The 26,839-nt window shown below is 36.9% G+C and overlaps 3 protein-coding genes and 3 non-coding genes across 7 annotated transcripts; 5 read left to right on the plus strand and 1 right to left on the minus strand.

Annotated features, from left to right (window-relative positions):
- Positions 1-5,058: 5,058 nt before the first annotated feature.
- On the minus strand, positions 5,059-7,725 carry LOC144708786 (uncharacterized). Its single transcript, XM_078582221.1, has 2 exons — positions 6,427-7,725; positions 5,059-6,318 (listed from the first exon to the last, which is right to left on the minus strand). The coding sequence occupies exons 1-2, from the start codon at positions 7,723-7,725 to the stop codon at positions 5,059-5,061; spliced, it is 2,559 nt and encodes an 852-aa protein (XP_078438347.1).
- Positions 7,726-12,948: 5,223 nt separating this feature from the next.
- Positions 12,949-14,973, plus strand: LOC144708472 (large ribosomal subunit protein eL6-like). The gene is made up of 4 exons (XM_078581829.1): positions 12,949-13,274; positions 13,373-13,479; positions 14,450-14,631; positions 14,720-14,973. The coding sequence occupies exons 1-4, from the start codon at positions 13,021-13,023 to the stop codon at positions 14,873-14,875; spliced, it is 699 nt and encodes a 232-aa protein (XP_078437955.1). The 5' UTR covers positions 12,949-13,020; the 3' UTR covers positions 14,876-14,973.
- LOC144708974 (small nucleolar RNA SNOR75) lies at positions 13,665-13,749 on the plus strand. The gene has a single exon (XR_013582923.1). It is a non-coding gene; the product is annotated as a small nucleolar RNA SNOR75 (small nucleolar RNA).
- LOC144708975 (small nucleolar RNA SNOR75) lies at positions 13,963-14,046 on the plus strand. The gene has a single exon (XR_013582924.1). It is a non-coding gene; the product is annotated as a small nucleolar RNA SNOR75 (small nucleolar RNA).
- LOC144708973 (small nucleolar RNA SNOR75) lies at positions 14,229-14,312 on the plus strand. The gene has a single exon (XR_013582922.1). It is a non-coding gene; the product is annotated as a small nucleolar RNA SNOR75 (small nucleolar RNA).
- Positions 14,974-24,228: 9,255 nt separating the features above from the next.
- LOC144708828 (transcription termination factor MTEF18, mitochondrial-like) lies at positions 24,229-26,415 on the plus strand. 2 transcript variants are annotated; one of them, XM_078582271.1, is made up of 2 exons: positions 24,229-24,550; positions 24,714-26,415. In XM_078582271.1, exon 2 carries the CDS (start codon positions 24,723-24,725, stop codon positions 26,226-26,228), a length of 1,506 nt encoding a protein of 501 aa, XP_078438397.1. In that variant the 5' UTR covers positions 24,229-24,550; positions 24,714-24,722; the 3' UTR covers positions 26,229-26,415. The 2 variants fall into 2 exon arrangements, with proteins under 2 accessions (XP_078438397.1, XP_078438396.1); XM_078582270.1 differs by having other exon boundaries at positions 24,229-26,415.
- The last annotated feature ends 424 nt before the right edge of the window (positions 26,416-26,839 follow it).

A 26,839-nucleotide genomic window follows, 5' to 3' on the forward strand; every position in this document is an offset into this window, starting at 1 on the left:
CAAGAAAGGGATTTTTAAATTGGACTTCAAGATGAATGAATTTTTTAATCAAACTTTGTTTTTAGGATTTTTATATATTTTAAATTTCCAAACAATAAAAATTGAAATCAAGAGAGAGAAACTAGACAAATTAACCTAGAGAGAGAAAGTGAAGAAATTGGGGAAAAGGTAAAATCCGATCCTAAATTAAAAATCTAATGATGTAGAAATGTTCAAAATTGATGTAGAATTAAAGATTAAAAATCATATCTTGAATCAGAATCAAAATTCAGTGCTAATTTCATTCAAAACCACTTCTAGGGCATGTACATTTCGCCCATGCCTTGGCGTTTTAGAATCGTTCAAGAAGAAGTTTGAAATACAAATCAGAAACTTACAAATTTGAATGCAGAATCAAGAACTGTCAACTTCTAAAGCAACTCTTGTGTCCTTCCATGCCAAACCCTTGGAGAGAGCTTCAAAATGTGAATTTCACCCTTTTTCAGACCTCTATTTAAAGATGCAACATCTGGATTGTAGAGGGAGAAAGGACGAACCTACCCTCAAAATTTCAGCCCAATCGGACATCTAGATCTCTAGATATCATCATTTTACTACAGATTAATATAGGCCATTGGATCATCTTGTTATTTAAAAAAAAAATCTATTTTTCTGATTGGCTGACGCATGATTTTTCTCATTTTTCGCCTTCTCGGATCACGTTCTGACATGTGATTGTCCGCGTCGTCAGCGCGCAATCATTGGAGATTGAATGTCCTTTTGAATGGTTGAGAGGATGCCACGTCACCCTTCTCTTTTATTTTTCAAAAAAAAAAAGGCAGAAAACGACAAAGTTAGCCGCAATTTTTGACATTTGCATTGTCGATTCTGCGTGCATTTAATGCATGCGGCAAATCGATGCCGCATGTACGCTGATTCTAACGACTAAGATAGATTATAAATGCACGCGGAGAATCTCCATATGCATTTATTGCACGAAGATTAATAAAAACTTTTTTATTTTTTTCTTTTGTCGCCTTCGGCGCCGCATATGAGCTAATGATTGGCTCGTCATGGCATCGCGATTTGCGATGCCATAATGAGCCAATAATGCTCATTTCCTTTTCTCTCCTTAATATTTAATAATAATCATCCACTTATTCGCCTGAATTTTGGGAGAATGACGTGGATGCCCCTTGATATATATATATTATAAAATGCCAAATAAATTAAATATGTATTAATTGAATATATAAAAATCATTTCTTAGCTACATAACGGTCAAAAAGTTATATAAAAATATGGAAAAATTCCAGAAAAATTAGGAAAGCCCTTACCAACCTTTAGCCAAGTATTTAAAGCCCTGTAAAAAAATATTTCTTCAATAAAATGAGGTCAAATACCATGTAAAATGATAAAAAAATAGAAATAATAATAAAATCAAAGTGTAAGTGATTTATCTTCATTTTTATATGATAACATGCAAATATAGTCATTAAAACACATAAATATAATGTAAAATTCATCAATTAATCATGTTATTTTGCAAGGTATCAATACTCCTTTGTCTCTTTTGAAACACAAGTAGTATGGCACTGCAAATGCCGGAACTCAACCTATCGACCAAGTTAAATCAATCATTGATCGGGTTAAGTATGTTGATACATTTAATTGTTCAGGTTGGGGAACAAATGTTATTAGGGCATTCGAATTATAACTAGTCTAGTACATCGGCCCAGGAGATTCCACTAAAATCCTCTTGTGGCTTTCATAATATATCCATTTTGTTTTAAAAAGAATTAATGTTTCATTAGTGATGTAACCTTACGAGGTTTTCTTCAAGTGAAGACTTGTCCATATTTTTAAGATTATAAAATTGATTTTTTTGATACACATAGTTTTTAACCTTAGAAGGGTTGTAAGAAATAGCTATTTCGTAGTATTTTGGATAAATTATTCGTCAAATAAGTATAATCCAAATAAAACATGATATTAAAATATATCCCATTCATAATATGTATGGGTCAATCATTAACTGTATATGAAATGGTGAATGATACCATAAAATAGTTCATAAGAATTATGTCATAAAGTAATTGAATTTATCATTTGAAAAAGGATAAAGCACAAGGAAAACTTATATTTATGTGGTAATTTTATTAAAATCCCTAAGTGTGTGTATCACTTAAGATTATAAATTTATTTGTGCCAAGTCAACCATCAGTCAATAGTTTTACATCAGTTCAGACGTTTATTCATATTAGGACTTAGGTGTATGTAGATAGCCAAGTTCATATGGTTCAAAATGTGACTCATACATGCATTGGATGACAGCCTTAATGTATATGATGGCATGTGATGTTTGGCCATGTGATCAACAGGAAACATTATTGATTTAGAACTCCTTGTAATTCTGAACATGTCGATAACTAGGTCCTACATCTTTGATCTAATACTCCAGTTGATGAAATAAACTTAGGCCAGTAAAAAAGCATTATCAACAGGAACTTATCCACTTTCATCAGTTAATTGTATTTGAATTGATGGATTATTTTATTAAAATAGTTTTAAGAATTTTATTTCATATATCCACTAGAAATGTTTAGCATGTTTTGAAAGTTCAGTTAATGGATGAAATACAATGGTTGAATATATGTGTGTATGGCTTGTGAAGGGAATGGCAGAGTTACGATTATGCTACTTTAAATCAAAGAATTTATTTTAAATTATTTTCTAATTTCATAATAAATAAATTTGTACTGTTTGGGTTTAAAAAATCATAGAATTTTTCCTTTCACTTTTGAAGCCCGTTTAGGTAGATTTACACCTAGTTTTAAATAAATTCTACTTATCCCTCTTGGGAACATGTGAAGTAAAAAGAGCAAGCATCAGATCTCACCTTTTCAATAAATTTGCATGAAGTTTTTGTAGAACAATTTCAATAATTGGAGTTTTATTTTTTGATGATAGGTTGAATAAGTTAGAAGGATAACAATTTTGAAACCTAGAATAAGCGTTGTATGAAGATTTGGATATTTTTATGGTTGTTTTTGAAATTCGAATGAACAGCCAGATCACATTTGTAAAAATCCATATAATACAGGATAGATCTATTTTATGCAAGACTGAATAAACTAAAAGGGAGTAAACACTGTGAATTATTATTTGGATCATCAGAAATCTTCAAATGAAGATCGCCACTGGAGGCTATATAGAACTCTGTTTGAAGTTTCATTCAAAACCAGAGTTATTTCTGATATAATTAGAAATACATATTGTCTTGTATCCCGCTATTTGATGCATGATGATAAAAGTTTCAGGGGAACAAAGCAGAGCGTTGTGAAATCATAGAGAAAAGGAAATACCCTACTGCGGGGATGATGTACGGGAAATGCAGTCAAAGAAAAATCAAGGAATGAATTAATGCTCTTTAGGTTCTCTTGATTAGGTGGAAACGTTATTCAAAAAGTTTTCTGTATTATTTTTTCAGTTTATTGAAAGAGGAGGAAATATCCTGAAGCTGGCCACTGATATTTCAAATGAGGAACCTTGATTTTCCATACTTTTTTAACTGGTGGTGAATTCCGTATCGAGAAAGATTAAATATACCCCAAAATACTGAAAAGCTTTTAAAGATCATAAAATACATTTTAACTGAAAATTCAATTTTCGAATACAGGTTCTCTTTTGATTGAAGCCGGTGTTTTCTCTGTGCTTATTCAGGAAATAATTCAAAATTTTGTCACATAAATCAGAACTAAAATGAGAATTTTAATCCTAATTTCAGGTATATCTGCCACATATGAAATATTTATATTATTATTTAATTGGAAGGGTCGCAACATCCTCTGGATAAATAAACTATGGGGAAAACCCAAGAAAAATCAAAAGTTATCATAAAAATTCTCTCTTTGGTCAGTCACTAAGTCTTGAGAAATCCTAAGTCATTCCCAAATTGTATTTTAGTCCTGAAATATTATGGGAAGTTACAAAATACCAGGTCATCAGCTGATTCAAAGAAATATACTAATAATAACACCCATAATATTTACAAAAGTTCAAATTACAATAAATTTAAAATATTGCATCCAGAGTATTGGAAGAATAACAAAAATATTTGTATATCATAAATCACTGTATAACTGGTCAAGAATTGAATATTTTGACCTATAAAAACAGTACGATATTTAATGTTAAAAATATAAATAGTTTTAATATATGTTTTTGAGAAAAAAAAGGTGGCGGCTAGCAGGACCTTAAATTTGAATAGTAAGTTTTCTTGTTTAAAATCAGAGCAAGGGAGAGATTTCTAATAGAAGATTAGCATTAGATACGAAATAAGTGGCTAAGAGAGAGCTAGTCCAAATTGATACGGATGATATGGAGAATATTTAAAGGCAACAACTACTATACTTCATATGACGATAAGAAAATATATGGACAAAATAATAATATAGTAGTACTGCTCTACAATAGAATAGTACATAATTGCAAAGAGAAGGTGACGATACAACGAGACAAAGAGTCCACAAATATATTTATAAGTACATAAATGAAATGTTGGATAACAATAATATAGGAAGGACCACAATATATGATTTGTATTTTAGGATAAGAGAGAGGAGAAAACATATTGTATTACGATGATCAATACAAACTTAGAGTCAACAATCACTCATGAATTAAAGAGGCTGGACCATCTCGACACGAAATCAAATTTCTAAGCGGAAAAGAGAGGGCCACCGTTTGCCCCCACTCGACAATTGTTTTCAACTGTCCCTTTTATTTTCGAAGAGCTGTCACTATCCTCGGCCAGCTCTCCAACCAGCGGACGTGATCTTTCCTCGCATGCATGATAAAAAAAAATATGCGGCACCGAAGGCGCATGCCATCTCGGCGTGAAGACCATGCAACGGAGTTATCTATTGTTCTCTTCTCTTATATTATGGATGTTGAAATCAAAAGTGTGATACCAGACATAAGTTACACCTATAAATCAGTGGCAGAGCCAGGATTTTGTACCAGGGGGGGCTCACCCAAAAAATTCAAAAAGAGATAATGTATTTTCAGAATGAATAGTTACACTCTTCGCGATTTCATTGCATTAAATCCACTGACGACACTATCAATGGGGATGTTGCGGGCAATTCCCTTTTCTATGTAGATCGTAAGAAGATCAACTAACCATGAATCACCCATCAATGTCCTCAGCCTGGTTTTCACAATCTTAAGAGCAGAGAAAGTTCGCTCCGTTGTGGCGGTTGAGACGGGCAATGTAAGAATCAGTCGAATAAGGCGAGTGCAGAGAGGAAAGTTCACACTAAGTCCGCTCTTGATGACGATGGGAAGCAGATCAGCGATTGACTTAAGTTCGATTCCGAAATCCGGATGGGATATGAGAGTGGACTTAAAGGAACGGAGTTCTGATTCCAAACCCAGGCGATCAACGTCCGAGAAATCTTCTGAGTACACTTTTGCAAGGCGAAGGATTTTTTGGCAGTAGAAACGATGGAAGTTGTCATTCGGTTGTAGACATGATGCTAAGTCCATTAACTCACCCACAGTCTCACTGAACCGACAATCAAGTTCAGAACGGAGTTGGTCAAGAACTGGAATGAAAACCTCCAGCCGATAATGATCTTTGTAGGATAGTTCGCGACTTTGAGGCGGTCTGCCACGCATGCGTCTTCCAGATGGTTGCCACTGTTCATCTAATGGCAGGACTACGATACCATGCAAAAAGGAGAATGCCACCGACCTATCAAGAATGCGTGGGAACCCCTCATCTCTGATAGATTGAATTTCCAACTTTGCAGACTTAATCATCGCACATGCATTCACTAAGTCTTGGTCTTTCTTCTGAAGCGATATTGAGAGCGTATTGGTAACGGTCAAAACTTCTGTCATCAGCATCAAACCAAATGCGAACTCAAATGATGAGACCTTCTCTAGTAGATGATCAGCCTCGACACGTTTTGCAGGTGCAACAGCATCTTCAGCAACCATTTCAAGAACATCGCAGATTGCAGAAAACAAATTAGCGATGGTTTTCAATGCCGACAATCTGCAGTTCCATCTCGTGGAAGAAATTGAACCAAGACTTCTCATCTGATTTTGCCCCTTGCCAATAACAACGTCCCCTAATTCAATGGCTTTTTGGATAAATTCGGCATGAGAGCTCCGAAGCGCATCGTTCCGTTTGCATGATGCTCCGCAAATGTTGAAGATATGTTGGACTAAACAGAAGAACTGGGCGATAGAATGAACCTCAGTCGCCACGGCAACAATAACAAGGTTCAGCCGGTGAGTGAAACAGTGAACATAAAAGGCAAATGGAACCTGAGATCGAACAAGGGTCTGTAAACCATTGAATTAAGCTCTCATGTTCGAGGCACCGTCGTAAGCATGCCCACGGAGACGTTTAATGTCCAAGACAAAACAGTGAACGAATCCCAGAAGATGCTGAAATAACGTCTCAAATCTTGTATCTTCCACGTGAATGGCGCCTGCGAACCTCTCACAAATTTCTCCATGCTGATCGACGAAACGCAGAACGACACTCATCCATTCCTTCCTGGCCTCACATCTGGCTTCATCAGCAACCAAGCAGAAATATCCATCTCCGAGCTCTTCCCTGATTGTTTGTCTTACAATATCTACAACAGCTTTTGTCATCTCCTTCTGGACATCGGGAGATGTATATTTTGCATTCTTAGGCAGGCATGTAATTGACTTTCGGAGATCTGACTCATTGTGTACCAAGAAATCCAATGTTTCAAGAAAATTGCCTCTATTCAAAGATTCGTGGCTTTCTTGGTGACTGCGGAAGGCCAGGCCTTGTAATGCTAGATGAAGAACAACCTTGGCAGTGGCGACAACTTGGGCAGCTTGTGCTGATTTCTGGTCACCATCTAAGCGACTTAGAATGCAGGGTAAGACTTTAGCCTTTCGTCTTTCCATAGTGGCAATCGCATCGGTGTGGTCGATAGAGTTGTTGTGCTTAATGAGGCCTTTGTTTTTCTCCAAAGCGTTTTTCCATTGCTTAAAACCACATGTGATGAATTGAGAGCTTGAGCGAGCTGTCTGTTTTGAAAGACTGAACAGATAGCACACAAAGCAGAACGCGTTGTCATTAGCAATGGAGTACTCTAACCACGCGAAGCGCTGAAACCAACTCGCAGAAAAAGACCTGCATGTCTTCAAGTCGACCGGATACTTTGATAAGCGAGGCTGGAAGGGGCCGAGCTCTAGGTACTTGTCAATAAGAGTCTCTTCACTGACTGATTGGCTGTGAATCAAATTCCTCATTCCAGGATCTCGTTCCAAGCCATCTTCGGTTGAAATTGGATTGTAGGCGATGGGAGAGATAGGAACAACAACTTCTGATTCCGCAGTGGGCAGCAATGTGGCACCGTCGGCAGGTGTTTCAGTAATTGGTGCCAAAGGATGCTCCGTTTTCTGTCCTTTGAAAAAGAAGCTAGTGATTGAGGACTGCAACCTGTTTTCTGATCTATGCCTTCCTTTTTCCATGGGGGAACATGTCCGCAGATGCTTTTTGCATAGTAAGGCGATGCCGCAATTGTTGAAGTTCTCAAGATAAGAGTCGATCAAAGTGAGAGCATGCTGACAAACGTCAGGCTGGCCGGAAGCAAAAGACAAGAGATTGTTGTGATCAAATCCCAGATCGTCCAACTCTTTCTTGAGATTAATTAGTGATTCCTCTTGAGATAGGCTGCAGGAATTCATGGCAACATAATAGAGCAAGAGCGAGGCAGCTATCAGGTGTGAGACTTCGAAAAGAGACGAGTAAGGGAGGAGTGACTCTCAGCCTCCTATTCCAAAGGAAAAATCAGTCAGAATTTTTAAAAATTCCAGATATTCGAAAAGAGATGGACGGAAAAGAAGAGGAAGGAGGCCTATAGAGGAAGATAAAATATTCTCAATTCAATAAAATGAATTTTGCCAGTGACTTGGATCTCAATTTCAATATCCAAGTATGAATGTCAATTGGCTTCACCAGTAGAAGACAATTTGTCTCAAATTTATTCAAATTTTAATTGGAATTTTAAAATCATATTAAGATGTTCAAAAAATCAAAACATATAAGAAATATCCTTGTCAGTGATAATACCGGAGATTAAACCAAAGTAGAAACAAAATTAGATGAAATAAATCAAATAATTGATATGACAACTCAAATGAGATTCATAGTTCAAAATTGAACTCGCATAGAATAATCAAAATGAAATTGGATGACGATTTGACAAAAAACTGGAATATAATAATATTAATAATGCAGTGGATAATTTTGGATACCTTGAGAGAGGGGTTAGGGGTGCTGCGGCTGGGCTCCGGTGGGGCTCTGGCGGGGATCCGGCGGGGCCCTGGCGGGGATTTGGCAGGGCTTTGGCGGGGATCTGGCGGGGATCTGGCGGGGCCGTGGCGGGGATTCAGCAGGGCTTTGACGGGGATTCAGCAGGGCTCTGGCGGGGATTCGGGCGGGCGCTCCTTTCCTCTCTCTCTCTCTTTCCCTCTCTCTCTTTCTCTCTCTAAAGAGAAACAGAGAAGCTCTCCCCCGACCTGAATAAATTTAATAGGGGGTGGGCCCCCCCTACTAAATTTCTTCAGGTCATTTTCGCTAGGGGGGGCTGGGCCCCCCCCAGCCCCCCCCTTGTCTCCACCACTGGTTCTAGGGATGGCTTCAACCTTTGTCAATTTACTTTAAACTATCGACCTGTCTTTGGATCTGAAATCAAAACAGCTCCATAATCAAATAGTTTAATGATAACAAATGGTCCAACCCATCTGCTCCTAAGCATCCCTGGAAATAGTTTCAAACAGAAATCATAAAGCCGTACTCTTTGATTCTCATGGAAATTTCTTCTATTTAATTTGCTTTTATGAAATACCTTCATTTTGGCTTTGCAAATTACCAAATTTTTGTACGCGTCATTTCTTAACTCTTGGAATTCTTGAAGCTGAAACATATTATTTTTCCCTGCATCTTCCATAGTGAGATTCAACTTCATAATTGCCCAATAAGCTCGATGTTGAATCTCGACAGGAAGATGACACGCATTTCCAAATATGAGTCTAAAAGGGGACATTCCAATGGTACCATTATAGGCTGTTCTATATGCCCACAAAGTATCCAGTAATCTCTCACTCCAATCTTTACTATCAGGATGTATTATCTTTTTTTATAAACTTCCTCATTTCTCTATTACTTACTTCAATCTGGCCATTAGCTTGAGGATGGTATGGAGTGGTCATCTTATGATGTACTCCATATTTCTTAAGTAAAGATATGAAATGACTATTGTTAAAATGGGATCCACCATTCCTAATTATTGCTCTTGGACATCCAAATGTCGAGAATATATATTGAGTCAAGAATTTCAATACTACTTTATGATAGTTTTTTACTAGTGAGTATTGCCTCAACCCACTTGAACACATAATCCACATCCATCAATTTATACTCATGTCCAAAGGATGGTGGAAATGGCCCATATAATCTATGCCCCATAAATTGAAAATCTCAATTTTTATTATCGGTTTTAATGGGATGGCATCATTTTTTATTAGATTAATCATGGATTGACATTTCAAACAACTTTTTCAAAAATCATATGAATCCCAAAATAATGTAGGCCATCCTCATCATTATGATGATATCATCATAATTCAGAAAGTTGGATCATGTATTTATAGACTTAATTATAAGCATTATGCATGAATTATAATGAATATGTCATATTAATGAATAATTAACAAGATCTGGCATGTGTGATAGGCTTGGTGACTACATATAGTTCTATCATGGCATTGGATCCATTCTATAGCTTCACCGGGCAATCAAATTCCTCACTAGAGATGAACATGGTCTAAGCAGATAGTGATTATTTTACCCTTTTTTCGTTATATTTATATAAAGGTTTTCTTTTTACATGAGAGATTTCATGAAAAAGTATCTAAGGTCAACATAGACTTTTATATTCTATTCACAAGACAATTATCATCCCTTATTGAGACCATTAGAAATTAAGTAAATGTATCACGTTATCCTTAAATTGAAATCCAAAATATCACGGTTTATTAGATCCTCCTACCAACATTTTTATCTACATTAAAATGTAAATAAATGTATTCATATGAACCATAACATGAATTTGAGCACTAATATTGTTGTTTGACTGGCCAAAACGACCATTCCATATGGACAATTTTTTCTTCACGTAAAAAATTAGGACAAGTTTAAATATTAACTCTGTATGTTATAATATAAAATTGGTCCTTTATTCATTTTCTAAATTATTGAAATGGTTTAGACCTCTTCTCGTGTTGATAATGAGCTTACCCTAGTAAAACTCCATTGGACAAGATTTTACCAGACCATGTTGAATATTTGTCAAAATAATGTTCTCAACTTTTCTAGAACAAATAATTTGGCATTAAATACTCAGAAAAGTCCATTTTGGGATTTAAGGAACATGTAAATAATTTGATTATTAATCAAAGCACTTAAGACTTTAAGGAAATACATATATTGATTCTTCCATGATTAAATTTAATTTCTCCTCTAGTTCAGATTTCCCCATTTAGTATGTTAATCAATTTAATTTCTATGATATACTCTAAAATGGATATAACCATATTCTAGTTTGGTTTTGTAATAAAATGATTAAAGATAAAATAAAATAATATCATTGAGATTCTTAAAAATAATAATCAAACATCAGATATGTGTAATCCCAATGAAATATTAGAGATCATTATACTTATTGAAAAAATATTATCACTTCAATGTTTTTGGGCTGAGATAAGGGACAAGTTCTTTCCAACATCTTAACTGGCTAGGAGGTGACTAAAATTTTATTTTATCAGAAATATAAATATATAATATTTTTTCTTATTATAAACATAAGTCGGATCAAAATTGTGCTTTAACCAGATACTAATCACATTTAAATGTTGGTTTTTTATGTTTTAACCGGAGACCAAAAACGATCCTGATCAAATGAAATTGTTCAAATTTTATATGAGGCTATAAAAATATTCTGGAAGATAACATTTTGAATAATTCTCATCGCAAGAGACTTTGCTCTGCTGCTATAGCACTTTGAATAATTTTCATTGCAATATTATGATTTAGATTCAGAAATTTTCATTAATATTCTTTGACGGTTCATATATTTTGTGAAATTTTAGGGCCAGCCTATCTCATCTCTTTCACTACAGCTAGACGAGTAACATGTAATTACAGCTATCATCACACAACCCATTGGGCTGTAACTACTATTAAATAGTATAAAGTGACCTACAATCTCTTCACATAGCCTTCGATTTCTCCAAAAAAAAAACATAAGAAAAAAATATAGCCATTTCGGTAATGCTACAGTACATTGTTGGCATTTTAACCAATGCGATGACATTTTTGCCAAAGTCCATCATAAATCAATATTTTCCCCTCTTTTCAAATATCCCAAAAGAGGGAGGGAGAAGCATATTTCACCCCCATTCTTAAACAAAATCTAAGAAAAAACACTTCCATTGTGGTAATGCTACATCATATTCTTGAAATTTAGCCAAACTCCATTACAAATCAATAATTTTCCCCTTTTTAATATCCTAGAAGAGGGAAGGAAAAAATAAGGAATATCTTTCACAAATCAATATTGTTCCCCCTCTTCTTATATCACAGAAGAGGGAGAGAGGTCTCTTTCACCCCCATTCAGAAACAAAATATAAGAAAAAATACTTCCATTTTGGTAATGTTACATCATATTCTTGACATTTTAGCCAAACTCCATCGCAACTGAATATTCCCCCCTTTTTAATATCCTAGTAGAGGGAGGGAGAAATAAAAAACACCTTTTTAAAAATCAGTAATTTTCCCCCTTTTCTAATATCCCAAGAAGAGGGAAGGAGAAGTCCATTTCACCTCCATTCTGAAACAAAATATAAGAAAAAGCTCTTCCATCTTGGTAATGCTACAACATATTCTTGACATTTTAGTCAAATTCCATCACAAATAAATATTTCCCCTTTATCAACATCCCTAGAAGACGGAGGGAGAAATAAGAATATAGCTTTTACCTAAAGAGGCCCAATAATACCCATCAGACGGTCAGGATTTGATCACAAACGTACAGTCAGGATTCGCGATGAAACTCAATCCGACGGTCAGGATCTTTGAATCCACACAATAGGTGAAAAAATACTTCTATTTTGGTAATGCCACATCATACTCTTTGCATTTAGCCAAACTCCATCACAAATAAATATTTTCCCCCTTATTAAAATATCCCCAGAGGAGAGAGAGCGAAGTCTATTTCACCTCCATTCTGAAACAAAATATAAGAAAAAATTATTCCATGTTGGTAATACTACAACATATTCTTGACATTTTAGTCAAATTCCATCACAAATAAATATTTCCCCTTCTTTCAACATCCCCATAAGAGGGAGGGAGAAATGAGAATAAAGCTTTCTCCTAATGAGGCCCAATAAAACCCATCGGACGGTCAGGATTTCTTGAATCGACACAATATGAGAAAAAATACTTCCATTTTGGTAATGCTACATCATATTCTTTGCATTTTAGCCAAATTTCATCAGAAATAAATATTTCCCCCTTTTCAAACATCCCCAGAAGAGAAAGAGAGAAGTCCATTTCATTTCCATTCTGAAACAAAATATATGAGTAAATTCTTCCATCTTGGTAATACTACAATATTAAACTCTTTTCATTTAAATCATAAATAAATATTTCCCCTTTTTCCAACATTCCCATAAGAGGGAGGGAGAAATAAGAAAAACTTTCTTCTAAAGAAACCCATCGGACGGTCAGGATTCGATCCAAAACGGACGGTCAGGATCCGCGATGAATCTCAATCCAACGGTCAGGATCTCTTGAATCGACAATCTAGCGGAGAGCAGCGGCTATTAGACCCACCAGAGATTAGGGTTTGAGATCAAATCTCCAGCGCCGTAGCCTCTCTCCATCTTCGAGCTCTTCCCCGGAGAAGAACGATTTCAATGGCGCCGAAGAGCAAATCAAGGGTTACGCGCAATCCCGAGATCGTTCGAGGGATCGGGAAGGTGTCGAAATCGCAGATGTACCACAAAAGAGGAATCTGGGCGATCAAAGCGAAGCACGGAGGAGTTTTTCCTCAGCAGGAGAAGAAACCCATCGAGTCTAAGCCCGCCGAGAAGCCCCCCAAGTTCTACCCGGCTGATGATGTGAAGACGCCTCTGGTTAACAAGCGCAAGCACAAGCCGACGAAGCTCAAGTTAGCGGCTTTGCTGATTTTTTGTTGTTTTTGGGCGTAATCTTTGGTGTGTTCTTGCGTTTTGATGGTTATTTTTTGGGTTTTTGGGGTTGAATCAGGTCCAACATTGGCCCCGGCAGTGTTCTTATTCTTCTGGCTGGAAGATTCATGGGCAAGAGAGTTGTCTTCTTGAAGCAGCTCCCGTCTGGTCTTCTTCTTGTTACCGGTGAGTTTGGCATTTGATTACTCTGGAGTTCTTTAATCTTGTTTTAGCGTTCGTTCTCTTGATTTTGGTGTCTTGTGTTCTCTTGCCGAATCTTCGTTCATCTGGGTATTTCTGATTCGGAACGAAGATATGATTACTCCTGTTTTATGTGTGGGTTTGTTCTCCGCGTGATCTTGCCTGATTATTCCCAGTGATGTAGATTTTGATGACGAGTCTGAGAAATTCCATTCATTATATATTGATGTCATTGAGGCATTTGTCTGATGGGGAAATAAGGCATTTTGAATTTTGAATTAGATGATTTTTAATCGTTCTTCTTTCCGTTCTTAGATATGATCGTTCACTCGTTCTTTTATCAAATTCGCTTCGATTTCGGGTCTGCGTTACTGTAAATTTAGGTTTTGACAAATTAAGCTTGATTTAGTGACTGTATGTATGCTTTCAACTCATTCCTCAAGCACTAAATTTACGTCGACCGACTTTTCCCTGTGATTGAGATCTTGATGACGAGTCTGAGAAATTCCATTCATTATCAATTGATGTCACTGAGGCATTTGTCTGAGGGGGAAGTCAAGACCAACTCAAAATGTTTAATTTCATCTTCTGAACTCTATCTTTTCCTATTCTTAAGATTTTCTCGGCACGTCTCAGTTATAATTTAATGTTTTTTATCTTGATTTATTAGCATTTGAAATGCTTCGGAGTCTAGATTCAATATCTATTTTTCTGATTTGATCATGTCCGACTATTCCCAGTGATGTAGAATTTGATGACGAGTCTGAGAAATTCCATTCACTATCAATTGATGTCACTGAGGCATTTGTCTGAGGGGAAAGTCAAACAGATCAAAATCACTCGAATTTTTCATCTTTCAATCCAGTAAATAGAAAAACTACTAGATTAGAGTTAATTATATTCTCCTCAACCTAATAATCACACGATTATCTAAGATTACTGAATTTCAATGCAGGGCCTTTCAAAGTCAACGGTGTTCCTCTGAGAAGGGTGAATCAGGCATACGTCATTGGAACTTCAACCAAGGTTGACATTTCAGGTGTCAACGTTGACAAGTTCGACGACAAGTACTTCACCAAAGAAGTGAAGAAGAACAAGAAGAAGACCGAAGGAGAGTTCTTTGAGGCTGAGAAGAAGGTTAGCTTTGAAGAGTTCTTCTATAGTTCAATATTGTATTTTTTTATTATATTATCTTTATTCTTTTCTTTCCTATTCCCTTTTACAGGAGACTAAGGAGCTGCCAGCAGAGAAGAAGGAAGATCAGAAGGCTGTGGATGCGCCTCTCATTAAGGCTATTGAAGCAGTTCCTGAATTGAAGGCTTATCTGGGCTCTAGATTCTCACTAAGGTCTGGCATGAAGCCTCATGAGCTTGTTTTTTAGACAATTTGGGAGTAGGTTCTTTCAGAAAGTTAAGTATTTCAGACTCAAATGTTCAGTTTTGCAAAGAGGAGTATGGTATTTTTGATTTTATAGTTTTACTGCACTTGTCTACGAAGAGCATGGTGTCTGTTTAAACCAGAAGAGGTTCAATCTGCAGCCGACGGGCTGAGTATGAATCTTTATGAATTTTTTTCTTTGTTCAATCCTTGAACTTTTCTGCTCAAACTTTGTGGTTCATTTCATCCAATTTTTTTACTTGGGTCCTTTATTTTCTGTTGTATTCATTCCAATCTATATGGTCATGTTATTAACTGAATTGACTAAGGTTGATTCCACTTCAATAGGCCTTTCTACCATGTCCAATCAAAGTTTGTATAGATTAGTGTTCAGAAAGATATACAAGATAAATGCCGGGTAATGAAAGTTAACCCATAAATCAATACTGAATTGACTAAGGTTGATTCCACTTCAATAGGCCTTTCTACCATGTCCAATCAAAGTTTGTATAGATTAGTGTTCAGAAAGATATACAAGATAAATGCCGGGTAATGAAAGTTAACCCATAAACCAATACTGAATTGACTAAGGTTGATTCTACTTCAATAGGCCTTTCTACCATGTCCAATCAAAGTTTGTATAGATTAGTGTTCAGAAAGATATACAAGATAAATGCCGGGTAATGAAAGTTAACCCATAAATCAATACTGAATAATCGAAGTATTTACCTGACAGTATAATTACAAAGAATTTAAAGTGACCTGTGTAAACCTACAATCTCTCTATCTAGAAATTGTTAAAGTAAACATCTGAGAACTTTGTAGGCGACATGTCAAGGAAGAAACTTTTTTTCTTGCATGATGAATGCCATTATTGACAGTCAAAGTCACTCAGCTTTAAGGTCCTCATAAGATATCTATTTTGTATTTACATGTAGTATCTCCTCAATTTCACTAGCAGTATCATAATAATACTACAAGCCAAAAATCTAGAACATAACCTGACACCCTTGATTAATGTCAACATGGAGTATACAGGGTCGTTCTGTTCTGATCGTTTGTAACGACGAACAAAATTCGTACATTCGCACAAATTCGTACATTCTCACAAAATCAGACTAAAATTCGCACAAAGCGAACAAAAGAACAGAACGCTGGTCAGTTCGATGTTCTGTTCGAATTCGTTTTTGTTCTGTTCGAAAAACATAACAAAAGGAACAATTCACACAAATTCGCACCAAAAGAACAGAACTGACCGTGTCTACTGAAATTAGAAAAATATTAGAGAGATTGGAGTATTGTTAGGCAACATTTCTAACTATTGATGTAGAGCCCCTACATCAACGACCATGACATGGAGGGGCTCTACATCAATAGTTAGAAATGTTGCCTAACAATACTCCAATCTCTCTAATATTTTTCTAATTTCAGTTTTATTACTATCTCTCTTCATGTGTGGAATAAAATTAATCTATTTTATTTATCACAATGCCTCTCTGACAACTTCAATATATTTCACCCTTTATTGGAATAAAATCAATCCTAGTCACTCAACTTCAAATTCAATGTAGGGATCAGTTCAAGATATCGACATAAATGAAAAACAAAACACCAGTCTTAAGAAACAGCAACTTTTAGACTTATTTCCACCAATTTAATGAAGTATGGACCAGATTAGGTTCATTTCCACAAATTCAATGGGATCCACCTCAAAGCACTGTGGTTCATTTTCTTAGACTCGACTAGGAATAAAATTGAATAGACCTTCGATAATTAAAACTTGCTCTCTTTCTTTCTCTAAATCAGGCGACTAGACTTCTTCCCAAATGTAATATGTTATTTATAAGTACTCACAATATATTTTTACTCGATATGTTTTTTCCAGCATTAGCCTCAAAATTTTGTTATTTTCTATTGTGACCTCCAATCATAATACAAATTTTAAACTTGTAACTTTTTACTCATTCTTTCACTTTATTGTATAGGTCTACCAGGTTGGTCGAGGAGGAGACTGGACTTGACTCTTAATTCACAATGAATGTTACTGCATTTGAAAGTTTGATGAAATTCAACCCCAATATACAATGAAAAATGATGAAAATAGGGGACATTAACTGGAAGTTTGAATTGAGCTTCATGAAATACACGGAAATGAATTTATATAATATAAAATTCACTGAAATCCAGTGAGAATTTTGAAAGACAGAGCTACGATAGGAGAGAGGGGTCTTGACTCAACCATATGGAAAAATGTAGCTCAAGCCAATGACTAAGTCAACATCTTCAGTTACGTTCAAATAAATGTATGATTTGATTAAACCAATAATTTTTTTCTTATCTGTTGCTTGATCTTGATATCAAAACCATAAAGTCAGTGGCATAATAAATATTTGAAACTTTTAAAAGACAACCATTGAAGCCAGTTCTGCGTTTTGGTCCATTCATTTGCCATTGTAAATCACTTAAAAAAAACACGAATTTTCCATAGAATACCTCCAGGAGAAAACTAGTATATATGCAGATAGGCTCACACATTTTAGGAAAATATAAAAGCATCCTTTGAAGGAGTGTCACCACACACGGCCCCCATTGGCTCTATATGTTAAAGCCAAACTGGCCTTGGCTCCACTCAATTATCGCTTTGCTAATGAGTGGGAGTCATTTGTGTGTCATCTTCAAGTCATGTTGTGCTTCATAGTTTGAAACTAAAATAACCTGGTAAATTCATGGTGATTAAAATTGTAAACTAAAATCTATATTAAAAAATAGTACCTGGAAAAAAAATAAATGTCGGATGGATATTATGTGGCCGCCAACCCTATCACACTTTCATGATTTATTTAAGTTAATCGAGATAAAGATTTATTAATTGTTATTGTAGTGTGATGTTTATAATGAGGTCCTTGAATGCGCTCACTAAATTGGTTAATTATGAGGATGTCATACTATTTTGTGATCACACATCTTTAAGCAAATATTATATTATTCTTATTTGTTGGATACTCGAGACTGACATCGAGCTACCTGATCCTAGCTATACGATAAGCATGGTTGATCTTATGGCCACTAGTGCAAGGACACTAAGGATAGATGGGGTGCTCTTTAGAGAAATAGTTCACTGAAGTGATATGTATGAGTCCTTGGTGGTATTATACATAAACCTCAATGAGGTTGATTCATGTCATGGCTATATAATGGGTCCATTGATCGGAGACACCAAGGACATCTTGTGTATGGTAGACTATGTTTTAACTAACACGTACGAGTCTGTAACCATGGGATTCAAAATGTCTCAGCCTGAACATAGCAACAAGTATATGAATGTGATTAAGTAGGCTAGAGGGATCTTCTACCCTTAGTATAAAAAGGGATAGACTTGAAGAAGGTGTTCTCCAATGATCCCTAGCTACGGAAATTGGACCAAACCACTAGCTACGGAAATTGGGACAGTGGAGAAGGTGTTCTCTAATGATCCCCATTACACCTCAATACTAAATGAATGTAGGATTAGGGTTTTATGATTAACTATACCTTAAGTCATTTGGGAGTCTAGCATGGATGAAGATTATACATGTACGGTAACGGTAAATGTTCCATGAGAAAGTTTGAAAACTACTCAGTATCTTCTAGACCATAAGGTTTAGTTTGGCACCCAAGAGTTGGGAACATAACCTATAGATTGGGTTCGATCGATACTTGATTATATAAGTTACATGTCAACATAACTAATTAATAAGGTTGGCCAATAAATGTTATGCACAATTAACATAATTGACTAGATTGATACATTGACCTAGAAGGTCTTAATTGTGTGGATGTGTCTAGAGGAAGGGCATATGAATGGCTTGAAGATACTATCCCAAATAGCAAGACACAGGTGGAACAAGTTGCCCACATGGTAAGCTGAGTTGGATTTGTTTTATATTTCACTTACGAAAAAACCGACTATTCAGTTGCATTGAAAAGGGATTCTCAATCACAAAATCATGCCTCGATAACCCAACAATGTAAATATTAAATTTCCTCCTCTTTGACTTCCACAACCACAAACTCAACAAATAGTTTTACTCTTTCGAATTGTGTAGCCCCTCATCATACTGAAAAATAATGAAATGATGGATCCCTAAAGGCATAAATTAATAGTATTCTTGTTGTGTGTGCCTCAAACCATGGAAAGTTGTCAAAATCTAATTTATGCCATCATTTGAAGATATCATTCCGAGTACCTAGGCAACGTCCACATAAATAATATACTTTATATCATCCATTTAATGTACGATATTTTGGTCAGTTGCTTTGGCTCCAATAATTGGAGCATTAATACAGAGCATTTGACATTTGTAGATGGTAAACCTTTAATATAATTATTTTGGAAGGCTATGTGGTGAGTATTTTGTCCAGCAGTTAAACAGAAAGGGTAATAAATATTTTTTATAATTATAGTAAAGTTAAGTTTTGTTTTTTGGTTTTCTAGGGATATGATAAAGGGTTCTTCTTCAAGTGAAACTATTAACGACTGGTAGACAAAACTGTTGAGGTATTTCGATGTTCAATGCTCATCGATGACCTTATTGCACCTTAGATAGGATTACCCAAAGCATTGATTGCTGCCTGTGAATAGTATATATACTAATGTTTTAAAAGAAATTCATGCATTATCAATGTAGCAATCAATGCTCTTCGTAATCCTCTCTGAGATATGAATTAGGTAGAGTTTATATATATATTTCTTATATTTATAGATCTATTGGCAAGGGACTGACCTGCTAGACACACGAACTCTATTTAAAAAAAAGAGTAAAGGTTTTCCCTGATCATAGTAACACTACTTCTAATAAACGTCAAATAGTCTAACCCATTGGCTACCAATAAAAGGCAAGACCTTTTATAAATAGTCTAACCCGTTGACTACCAATATTAGGCACTACTGATGTATAAAATCTGACATTTTATTATCAATATTTTTTAAAATAAAATAATATTTCTTATTTGGTAGAAAATCAATCAATCATATGTAATTGTCTTAGTTTAATTAAGTGGTTGTGATTTTTCAAAAGATCTAACTAAGTACGTTATTGAGAACTTGATTGAGAGAATTACTCGTACGTTTTATATTGTAACATTTATTTTAGGACTCGTGAGGTATTCCTCGTGGCAAAACCCAGATATTTTGAATGGTGAATGGACCAGGGTTGAAAATCCCTTATCATTTAATGAAATTATATTGCACAAAACCCAGTCACACTTCCATGTCTCCTTTGAGTTCATCAATATAGATCATAGTAAATTACAATGATATTTGTAATGTTGAGTGAATTATGAAGGATCATACTACGATGTTTACTAATTTTAAAAATATATTCTAAAAAATTGACATTCTTACTGTGTCTGAGAGGGACATCAAAATATTTCAATAGAATACCAGTGTCTACCCTTGCTTTATATGAAAAAATTGTGTGGCTAATATGACCATTCATTGATCAAACATTATAAAAAAAGAGACTTACATTAAAAAGTAGAATGTATAAAATAAATCATCCATGGAATGTCCTCCCAAAAAGGTATGTCATTCCCATCTGTCTCTCTGATAGATCCAAATATAGGTTTAGATGCCGTTGTTACTATTTGGATTTAAATAATGAAATTTATATGAAAAATATAGCAGGAGTGAAAAGTCGATCCACATGAAGCAGGAATTAACAAAGTAGAAATTTCATTTGATTTACATTTTTTTTGGGATCTTTAGATAGGTTCTGCTATTTACTCTTTAATGTCCTAAGCAGAAAATAACTATAGCTGAGAAGAACTAACCTAAATAGTTATTGTATATCTAGAATGTGGAAAATAATCTTCAGAGTTTTCTAGGTATTAAATGATTGAAGTTCTAAATTAGAGAAATAGTAAAAACAAATACACGTACCTCCATTGGAGCACCGGCGGTGTCCAGCCGTGCAGCGGTGGCAGATGGACGCAGGCGCGCGGTTGTCAAGCGTGGGCGAGCGGCGGTCAGCGGTGGGCACAGAGTTGCTTCAGGACTTATCCAAAATTTGGCCAAATACGGAACTGAAGGTGAAGGACGCTCCCGTTGGGCGTTCAGGCGGTAGCAGCTGTTGAGAGGCAGATGATGCTTCACTTAAGCCACCATAACTCAAGCTCAGAGCTCTGATTGGGGCGATTTTGGTGATGTTGGAAAGAGGAGAGACAGACCTTTCCAATGATAGTAAAAGATCTCAATCCAAGAATATTTGAGGGGAGAAGAGGCATCTGGAAAAGGGGTATTTTTCACTCTCTTGGGATCATACCTAACCAGGGATTATTGATCTCCAAGGGTGGCTTTCTCACTTTCTAGCTATCTCCGTCCCTCTAGGGGGTTCTTCCTCACTCAGCTCTGGCTCAGGATCTTCACAAAAACCTCCAACAAAATTTTCATAAAAATCAAGACAATCTTACAGGAGAAGAATAAATATGCAAGTAGAGGAAGTTAGGTTGATATTGGCCATTAGATCCTCAAATGGAAAGAATGACCAGATTTACGTTTGGGACCTTGAATCCAGGTGATCAAGGCTTCCTCCAATCAGCTTTCAGCTCCCAAAACAACAATGGAAGGACGTCCATCCATTTAAGTATTTTGGGCTTCTCTTATTTTCTCCTCTTTCCTTCTATTTTTAGAGCCACCATTGAAGTGGTTGCTATGCATATTCCTAAATCCTACTATACACAAACACTTGAGATATAATTAGATGTTTCACCACTTGACTTGGAAAGCCAAGTGGGGTTAGTTCTTATATTCAATAATTAACACAAAATGAGGATTCAGGACTGAATATTGGAAAATCATGATTATTTAGTGATTATGGAATTTCATTCATTTATCTGGCGATGTTAGGATAATTAATCATTCAAATGCTCTTAATTAGATGTGATAACTTAGAACTATAACTCTCTAAACCTCTGCCTCTCTAAACCCCACAAAAAAATTAATCCTAAAAAGTATTTTGGAATTAAATAAACACTCAAACCCATCTCTCTCTCTATCTTGAATCCCTAAGAACCATATGCCCATCTCTCTCTGCTCTCTTGAAAACCTTAAAACCTATAAATCCATCTTTCTCCCTCCCTCCAAAATCCATCTCTCTCTTCACTCTCCAAAACCATGTGCCCCTTAATGATGTATCCCAAAAGCCCACTTATTGAGGCTCATTAAGAACGGGTGGCCCAAGAAGGAGATCCTTCTAAAAGCTGACAGTATTTGCTTTAAAATATATAGATACCAGAAATATCCTCCAACTGATTTTTTTTCTAACATATCCTCTAACAGAATCCTTGCACATGTTCTTCTCTGATAGAATCCTTTCACGGATTTATTTCTAACAGAATCCTCAGATAGATTATTCTCTGACAAAGTCTTGCATAATATCTCTACTACAGCTTGTCAGAGGTGCATATCTTCTGTTTTGCATGTAAGGATCTTCTCGAGCCACACAATATCTTTTGCCCCGAATCTGCCCAGGTTTCTCAGGATGTTAGTCATTTGTTTTATCTTGCCAGAGTTGTTTTCTTTTCATGGGTATTGTCATAATGGACGACAGTGTACTTGTTGTAATTTATGAAAGACCCTACTACATGTACACTTGAAGGACATAATTGAAGTTTATTGTTTTGATAAAACTCATGTTTATCCGCTCTGAATGTTCTCTTTGCTAGAGAATGCTTCGGTGCTTGTGCAGTCAAGCGTCAAAGAAACTAGTTATGTAGATTTAAGATTTGGCTGCTTCAAGCAGAGGAAGACTTGCGGATTCAAGTAATGTTCTTACATTTTTCATGTACTAATGTTGTGTCAATTAAACCCATCTGTCTCTCTTCCCTCTCCAAAACCCCTACGACCTTGAAACCCATCTCTCTCTCTCCAAGACTGATGTCTCTCTCTTCCCTCTTCAGAACCCTATGGCCCATAAACGCATTTCTCTCTCTTCTCTTTTCAAAACCTAAGGACCCATAACCCATCTCTCTCTCTTCAAAGACATATTGCCCTTAGTTCCTTAAATACATATCTCTCTCTCTCCCAAAAATGTTACTACCCTTAAACCCATCTATGTCTCCTCTCTTCACTGCAAAACCCGACCTTTAAACCCATCTCTCTTCTTTCAAAAGTCATCTCTCTCTCCAAAACCCTAAGACCCTTAAACCCATCTCTCTCTCTTCTCTCTAAAACTCAAAAAAAAAATTAATCTCTCTCTCTCTATCTCCAAAACCCTACAACCCTTTAACCTATCTATCTATCTCCCTCTCCTCTCCAAAACTCATCTCTCTTTCTCTCTCTTCAAAACCCTAAGACCCTTCAACCCATCTCTCTCTCTCTCTCTCTCTTCTCCAAAACTCATCTATCTTATCCTCTCCAAAACTCATTTCTCTCTCTCTCTCTCCAAAACCCTTCAACCCATCTATCTCTCTCCCTCTCCTCTACAAAACTCATCTTTCTCTCTGCCTCTCCTCTCCAAAACTCATCTTTCTCTCTCTCTCTCTCTCCAAAACCTTACGACCCTTCAACCCATCTATCTTTCTATCTCTTTCCAAAGCCCACCTCTCATCTATCTATCTATCTATCTCTTTCAACCCATCTATCTATCTTTCTCTCTCTCTCTCTCCAAAACCCTACGACCCTTCAACCCATCTATCTATCTATCTCTTTCCAAAGCCCACCTCTCTCTCTTTTTCTCTCTTCTCTCCAAAACCCTACGACCCTTAAACCCATCTCTCTCTCTTCTTTCCAAAACCCATCTCTCTTCTCCCCAAAACCCTACGATCCTTAAACCCATCTCTCTCTCCCCAAAACCCAGCGACCCTTAAACCCATCTCTCTCTCTCTCTCTCCTTTCCAAAACCCATCTCTCTTCTCCCCCAAAACCCTACGATCCTAAACCCATCTCTCTCTCCCCAAAACCCAGCGACCCTTAAACCCATCTCTCTCTCTCTCCTTTCCAAAACCCATCTCTCTCTCCTTTCCAAAACCCATCTATCTCTCTCTCCTTTCAAAAACCCATCTCTCTCTCTCTCCTTTCCAAAACCCATCTCTCTCTCTCTCTCCTTTCCAAAACCCATCTCTTTCTCTCTCCTTTCCAAAACCCATCTCTCTCTCTCTCTCCTTTCCAAAACCCATCTCTTTCTCTCTCCTTTCCAAAACCCATCTCCTTCTCTCTCCTTTCCAAAACCCATCTCTTTCTCTCTCCTTTCCAAAACCCATCTCTCTCTCTCTCTTTTCCAAAACCCATCTCTCTCTCTCTCTCTCCTTCCCAACACCCCTCTCTCTCTCTCTCTCTCTCTCTCTCTCTCTCTCCTTCTCAAAACCCATTTCTCTCTCTCTCTCTCCCCTTTCCATAACCCATATCTCTCTCTCTCTCTCTTCTCTCCAAATTCCAAAACCCACGCCTCTCTTCTCTCCAAAACCCATCCCTCTCTTCTCTGCAAAACCCTACGACCCTTCAACCCATCTCTCTCTTCTCTCCAAAACCCTCCGACTCTCAAACCCATCTCTCTCTCTCTACATCTCTCTATCTAATGGCGGCTACCAGCGATGAGCATTCCATTCCTGCTTCTTCGCCCTCTTCTTCTCAGCTGCTTTCCATATAAAACCTTGGATCAACCTCCCGCATGAGACATCTCCGCAAGATCTTCTCTTGGTGGTACGCCAACTCGATTCCTTCTCATCATCCAAACGGGTCATCCATTTCGAGATTTGAATCAAGAAATCATGAATTTTCGCCTCGATTTGTGCCTTTCAATGCCCAATTTAGAAGCTTTTCTTCCGAGAAATCTCAATCGGGTCGTGTCATCACCGAGGCGCAGGCCGCCCTGATGGATTATCTTCACTACACGAGAAGCTTGCAATTCACTGATGCGGAGTATATTAGCGCGAATTCGCCTGTTTTTCTTCGAAATCTTCTGCAGAAAGTGAAGAACGGGGAAGACACGAGGCGGTCGATCACCCGGTTTCTTCATTTCCATCCGATCAATGAGTTCGAGCCGTTTCTTGAGAGTTTGGGCTTGATTCCTTCTGAAATCAACCGGCATCTTCCTCGGGGTTTGATTTTCCTCTCCGATGACAGCGTTTTGCTTCGTAATTTCCACACTTTGGTCAATTACGGGATCCCAAGATCGAAGATTGGGAAGATTTTTAGAGAAGCGACGGAGATTTTGGTCAGTGAGGAAGGAATTCTCAGTTCTAAGCTTTGTTCTTACGAGGGCATTGGATTGAGTAAGACCAGTGTTATCAAGATCATCGCCTCTGTACCTTCTCTCTTGACTGGAGACACTAGCAGCGATCTTGTGAATGTTTTGGAGGGGCTAGAGAGCATGAACATTGATCGAGAGTGGATTGGGAGGAACATCTCTGAAGAAAATTCATATTCTTGGAGAAGAGTGCTCTTGGTTTTGGATTTCATCAGGCAATTGGACTTTTCTGAGATCAAAGCTGGGGATCTAGTTAGAACAAATCCAGGCTTCGTTCTTGATAATTCTGGAAGAACATCGCTCTCAGTGTCTGTGCTTATGATCAAAATGGGCAGCTCCAAGACCGATCTCTCCGATCTGTTCTTGAATTTCCCTGCAATGAAGCTGGATATTTTTCTAAAAAACCTGAGATTCAGTCTTCAGTTTCTGATCACGATTGAGATGGAGGAAGAACACATCAAGGAAGTGATCCGTTCACACCCACTTCTCCTCGGTTCTTGCTCTCTCAAGACCCCTTACAGTGTTCTTACTTCTTTGAGCATTGGGCAGAAGAGATTATGTAAGATCATCAAAGAAGATCCCCTCCAGTTCAAGAATTGGGTTCTTGGGGCGAAGATCGATCGTCTCCCGAGCTGTAGACGCGATGACGCGCTGCTCGAGCACAAGGAAAACTTTCTTATTAGAGTGGGCTTTGCAAAGGACTCGAAAGATCTGAAGAGGGCTGTTATGAAGTTTAGAGGCAAGGGAGACGAGCTCGAAGAGCGGTACAATTGCTTTGTTGAGGCTGGTTTAAGGCCATCTGATGTCACAAAGATGATTAAACTGGCTCCACATATCTTGAATCAGACAAAGGATGTTCTTGAGAGGAAGATTGACTTTCTGGTCAACAATTTGGGGTACCCGTTGGACTGCCTCGTGACGTTTCCGGCGTTCATGTCCTTCACTTTGGAGAGGATCACGACTCGGTTTTTGATGTATGATTGGCTGAAGAAAGAAGGGAGGATAAAGCCGAATTTGGCGATGAGCACGGTTCTTGCGACAGCGGAGAAGGTGTTTTTGAAGCGGTTTGTCGGGCGACATCCCGAGGGGCCGAAGATTTGGGAGAATCTCAAGAAACAGGTGGAGTCTTGATCATCTCCACTTTCGGTATATTTATTCTACCATGTGGGCTGATTTTTTTTACATCTTTGTTGATATAAAAATTTGCAGCCAACCATGAAAAATTCGTTCTGGGCATTATTCCATCTTACTGTATAATGCCGTATGTGGATAAAATATTTTTGTTCTCCGTGTAATTCAGGATCTGTCACTTGACATTTATGCAAATGCAGATGGTTGCCCATGCAAAAATAATTAATGGATGTCAAACTATCCTTGATGCAATTGATAAAAATCCTTGACTTATTATTTGATGGTGTCAATATTTGATCAGTCTTGTTTCTTGATTATCTTGTATGACCATGTGAGGAGCTTAAATTTATGCACATACCTTTGTGTTATCACATTATGCGGAGGATTTGGTAGTTTAGTCAGTTGGAGCCCACTACTTTTTTAGTGTATGATACTTAAAAATATACTTCTTGGAGAAAATATGTATTTTTATGAGAAAAATGTGCAATCCTTGAAGCCACATGGAATTTCTAATCAGTCCGATTTCTTTCCAATCGGAGATGTACATTTTATGATGTAGCAAGTAGTTTATGACGTCTATAATTCATGAAAATTCTTTGGTCGAGTATTAT

The sequence above is a fragment of the Wolffia australiana genome, chromosome 10, assembly GCF_029677425.1.
Source record: "Wolffia australiana isolate 7733 chromosome 10, ASM2967742v1".
Taxonomy (NCBI): domain Eukaryota; kingdom Viridiplantae; phylum Streptophyta; class Magnoliopsida; order Alismatales; family Araceae; genus Wolffia; species Wolffia australiana.

Coding starts and splice junctions, on each gene's coding strand:
- LOC144708786 (XM_078582221.1), bottom strand. CDS start 7,725: ATGAATTCCTGCAGCCTATCTCAAGAGGAATCACTAATTAATCTCAAG. Junction 6,319..6,426: donor TTCAGCATCTTCTGGGATTC/GTTCACTGTTTT, acceptor GTTCGATCTCAG/GTTCCATTTGCCTTTTATGT.
- LOC144708472 (XM_078581829.1), top strand. CDS start 13,021: ATGGCGCCGAAGAGCAAATCAAGGGTTACGCGCAATCCCGAGATCGTT. Junction 13,275..13,372: donor CACAAGCCGACGAAGCTCAA/GTTAGCGGCTTT, acceptor GGGTTGAATCAG/GTCCAACATTGGCCCCGGCA. Junction 13,480..14,449: donor TGGTCTTCTTCTTGTTACCG/GTGAGTTTGGCA, acceptor ATTTCAATGCAG/GGCCTTTCAAAGTCAACGGT.
- LOC144708828 (XM_078582270.1), top strand. CDS start 24,519: ATGAGACATCTCCGCAAGATCTTCTCTTGGTGGTACGCCAACTCGATT.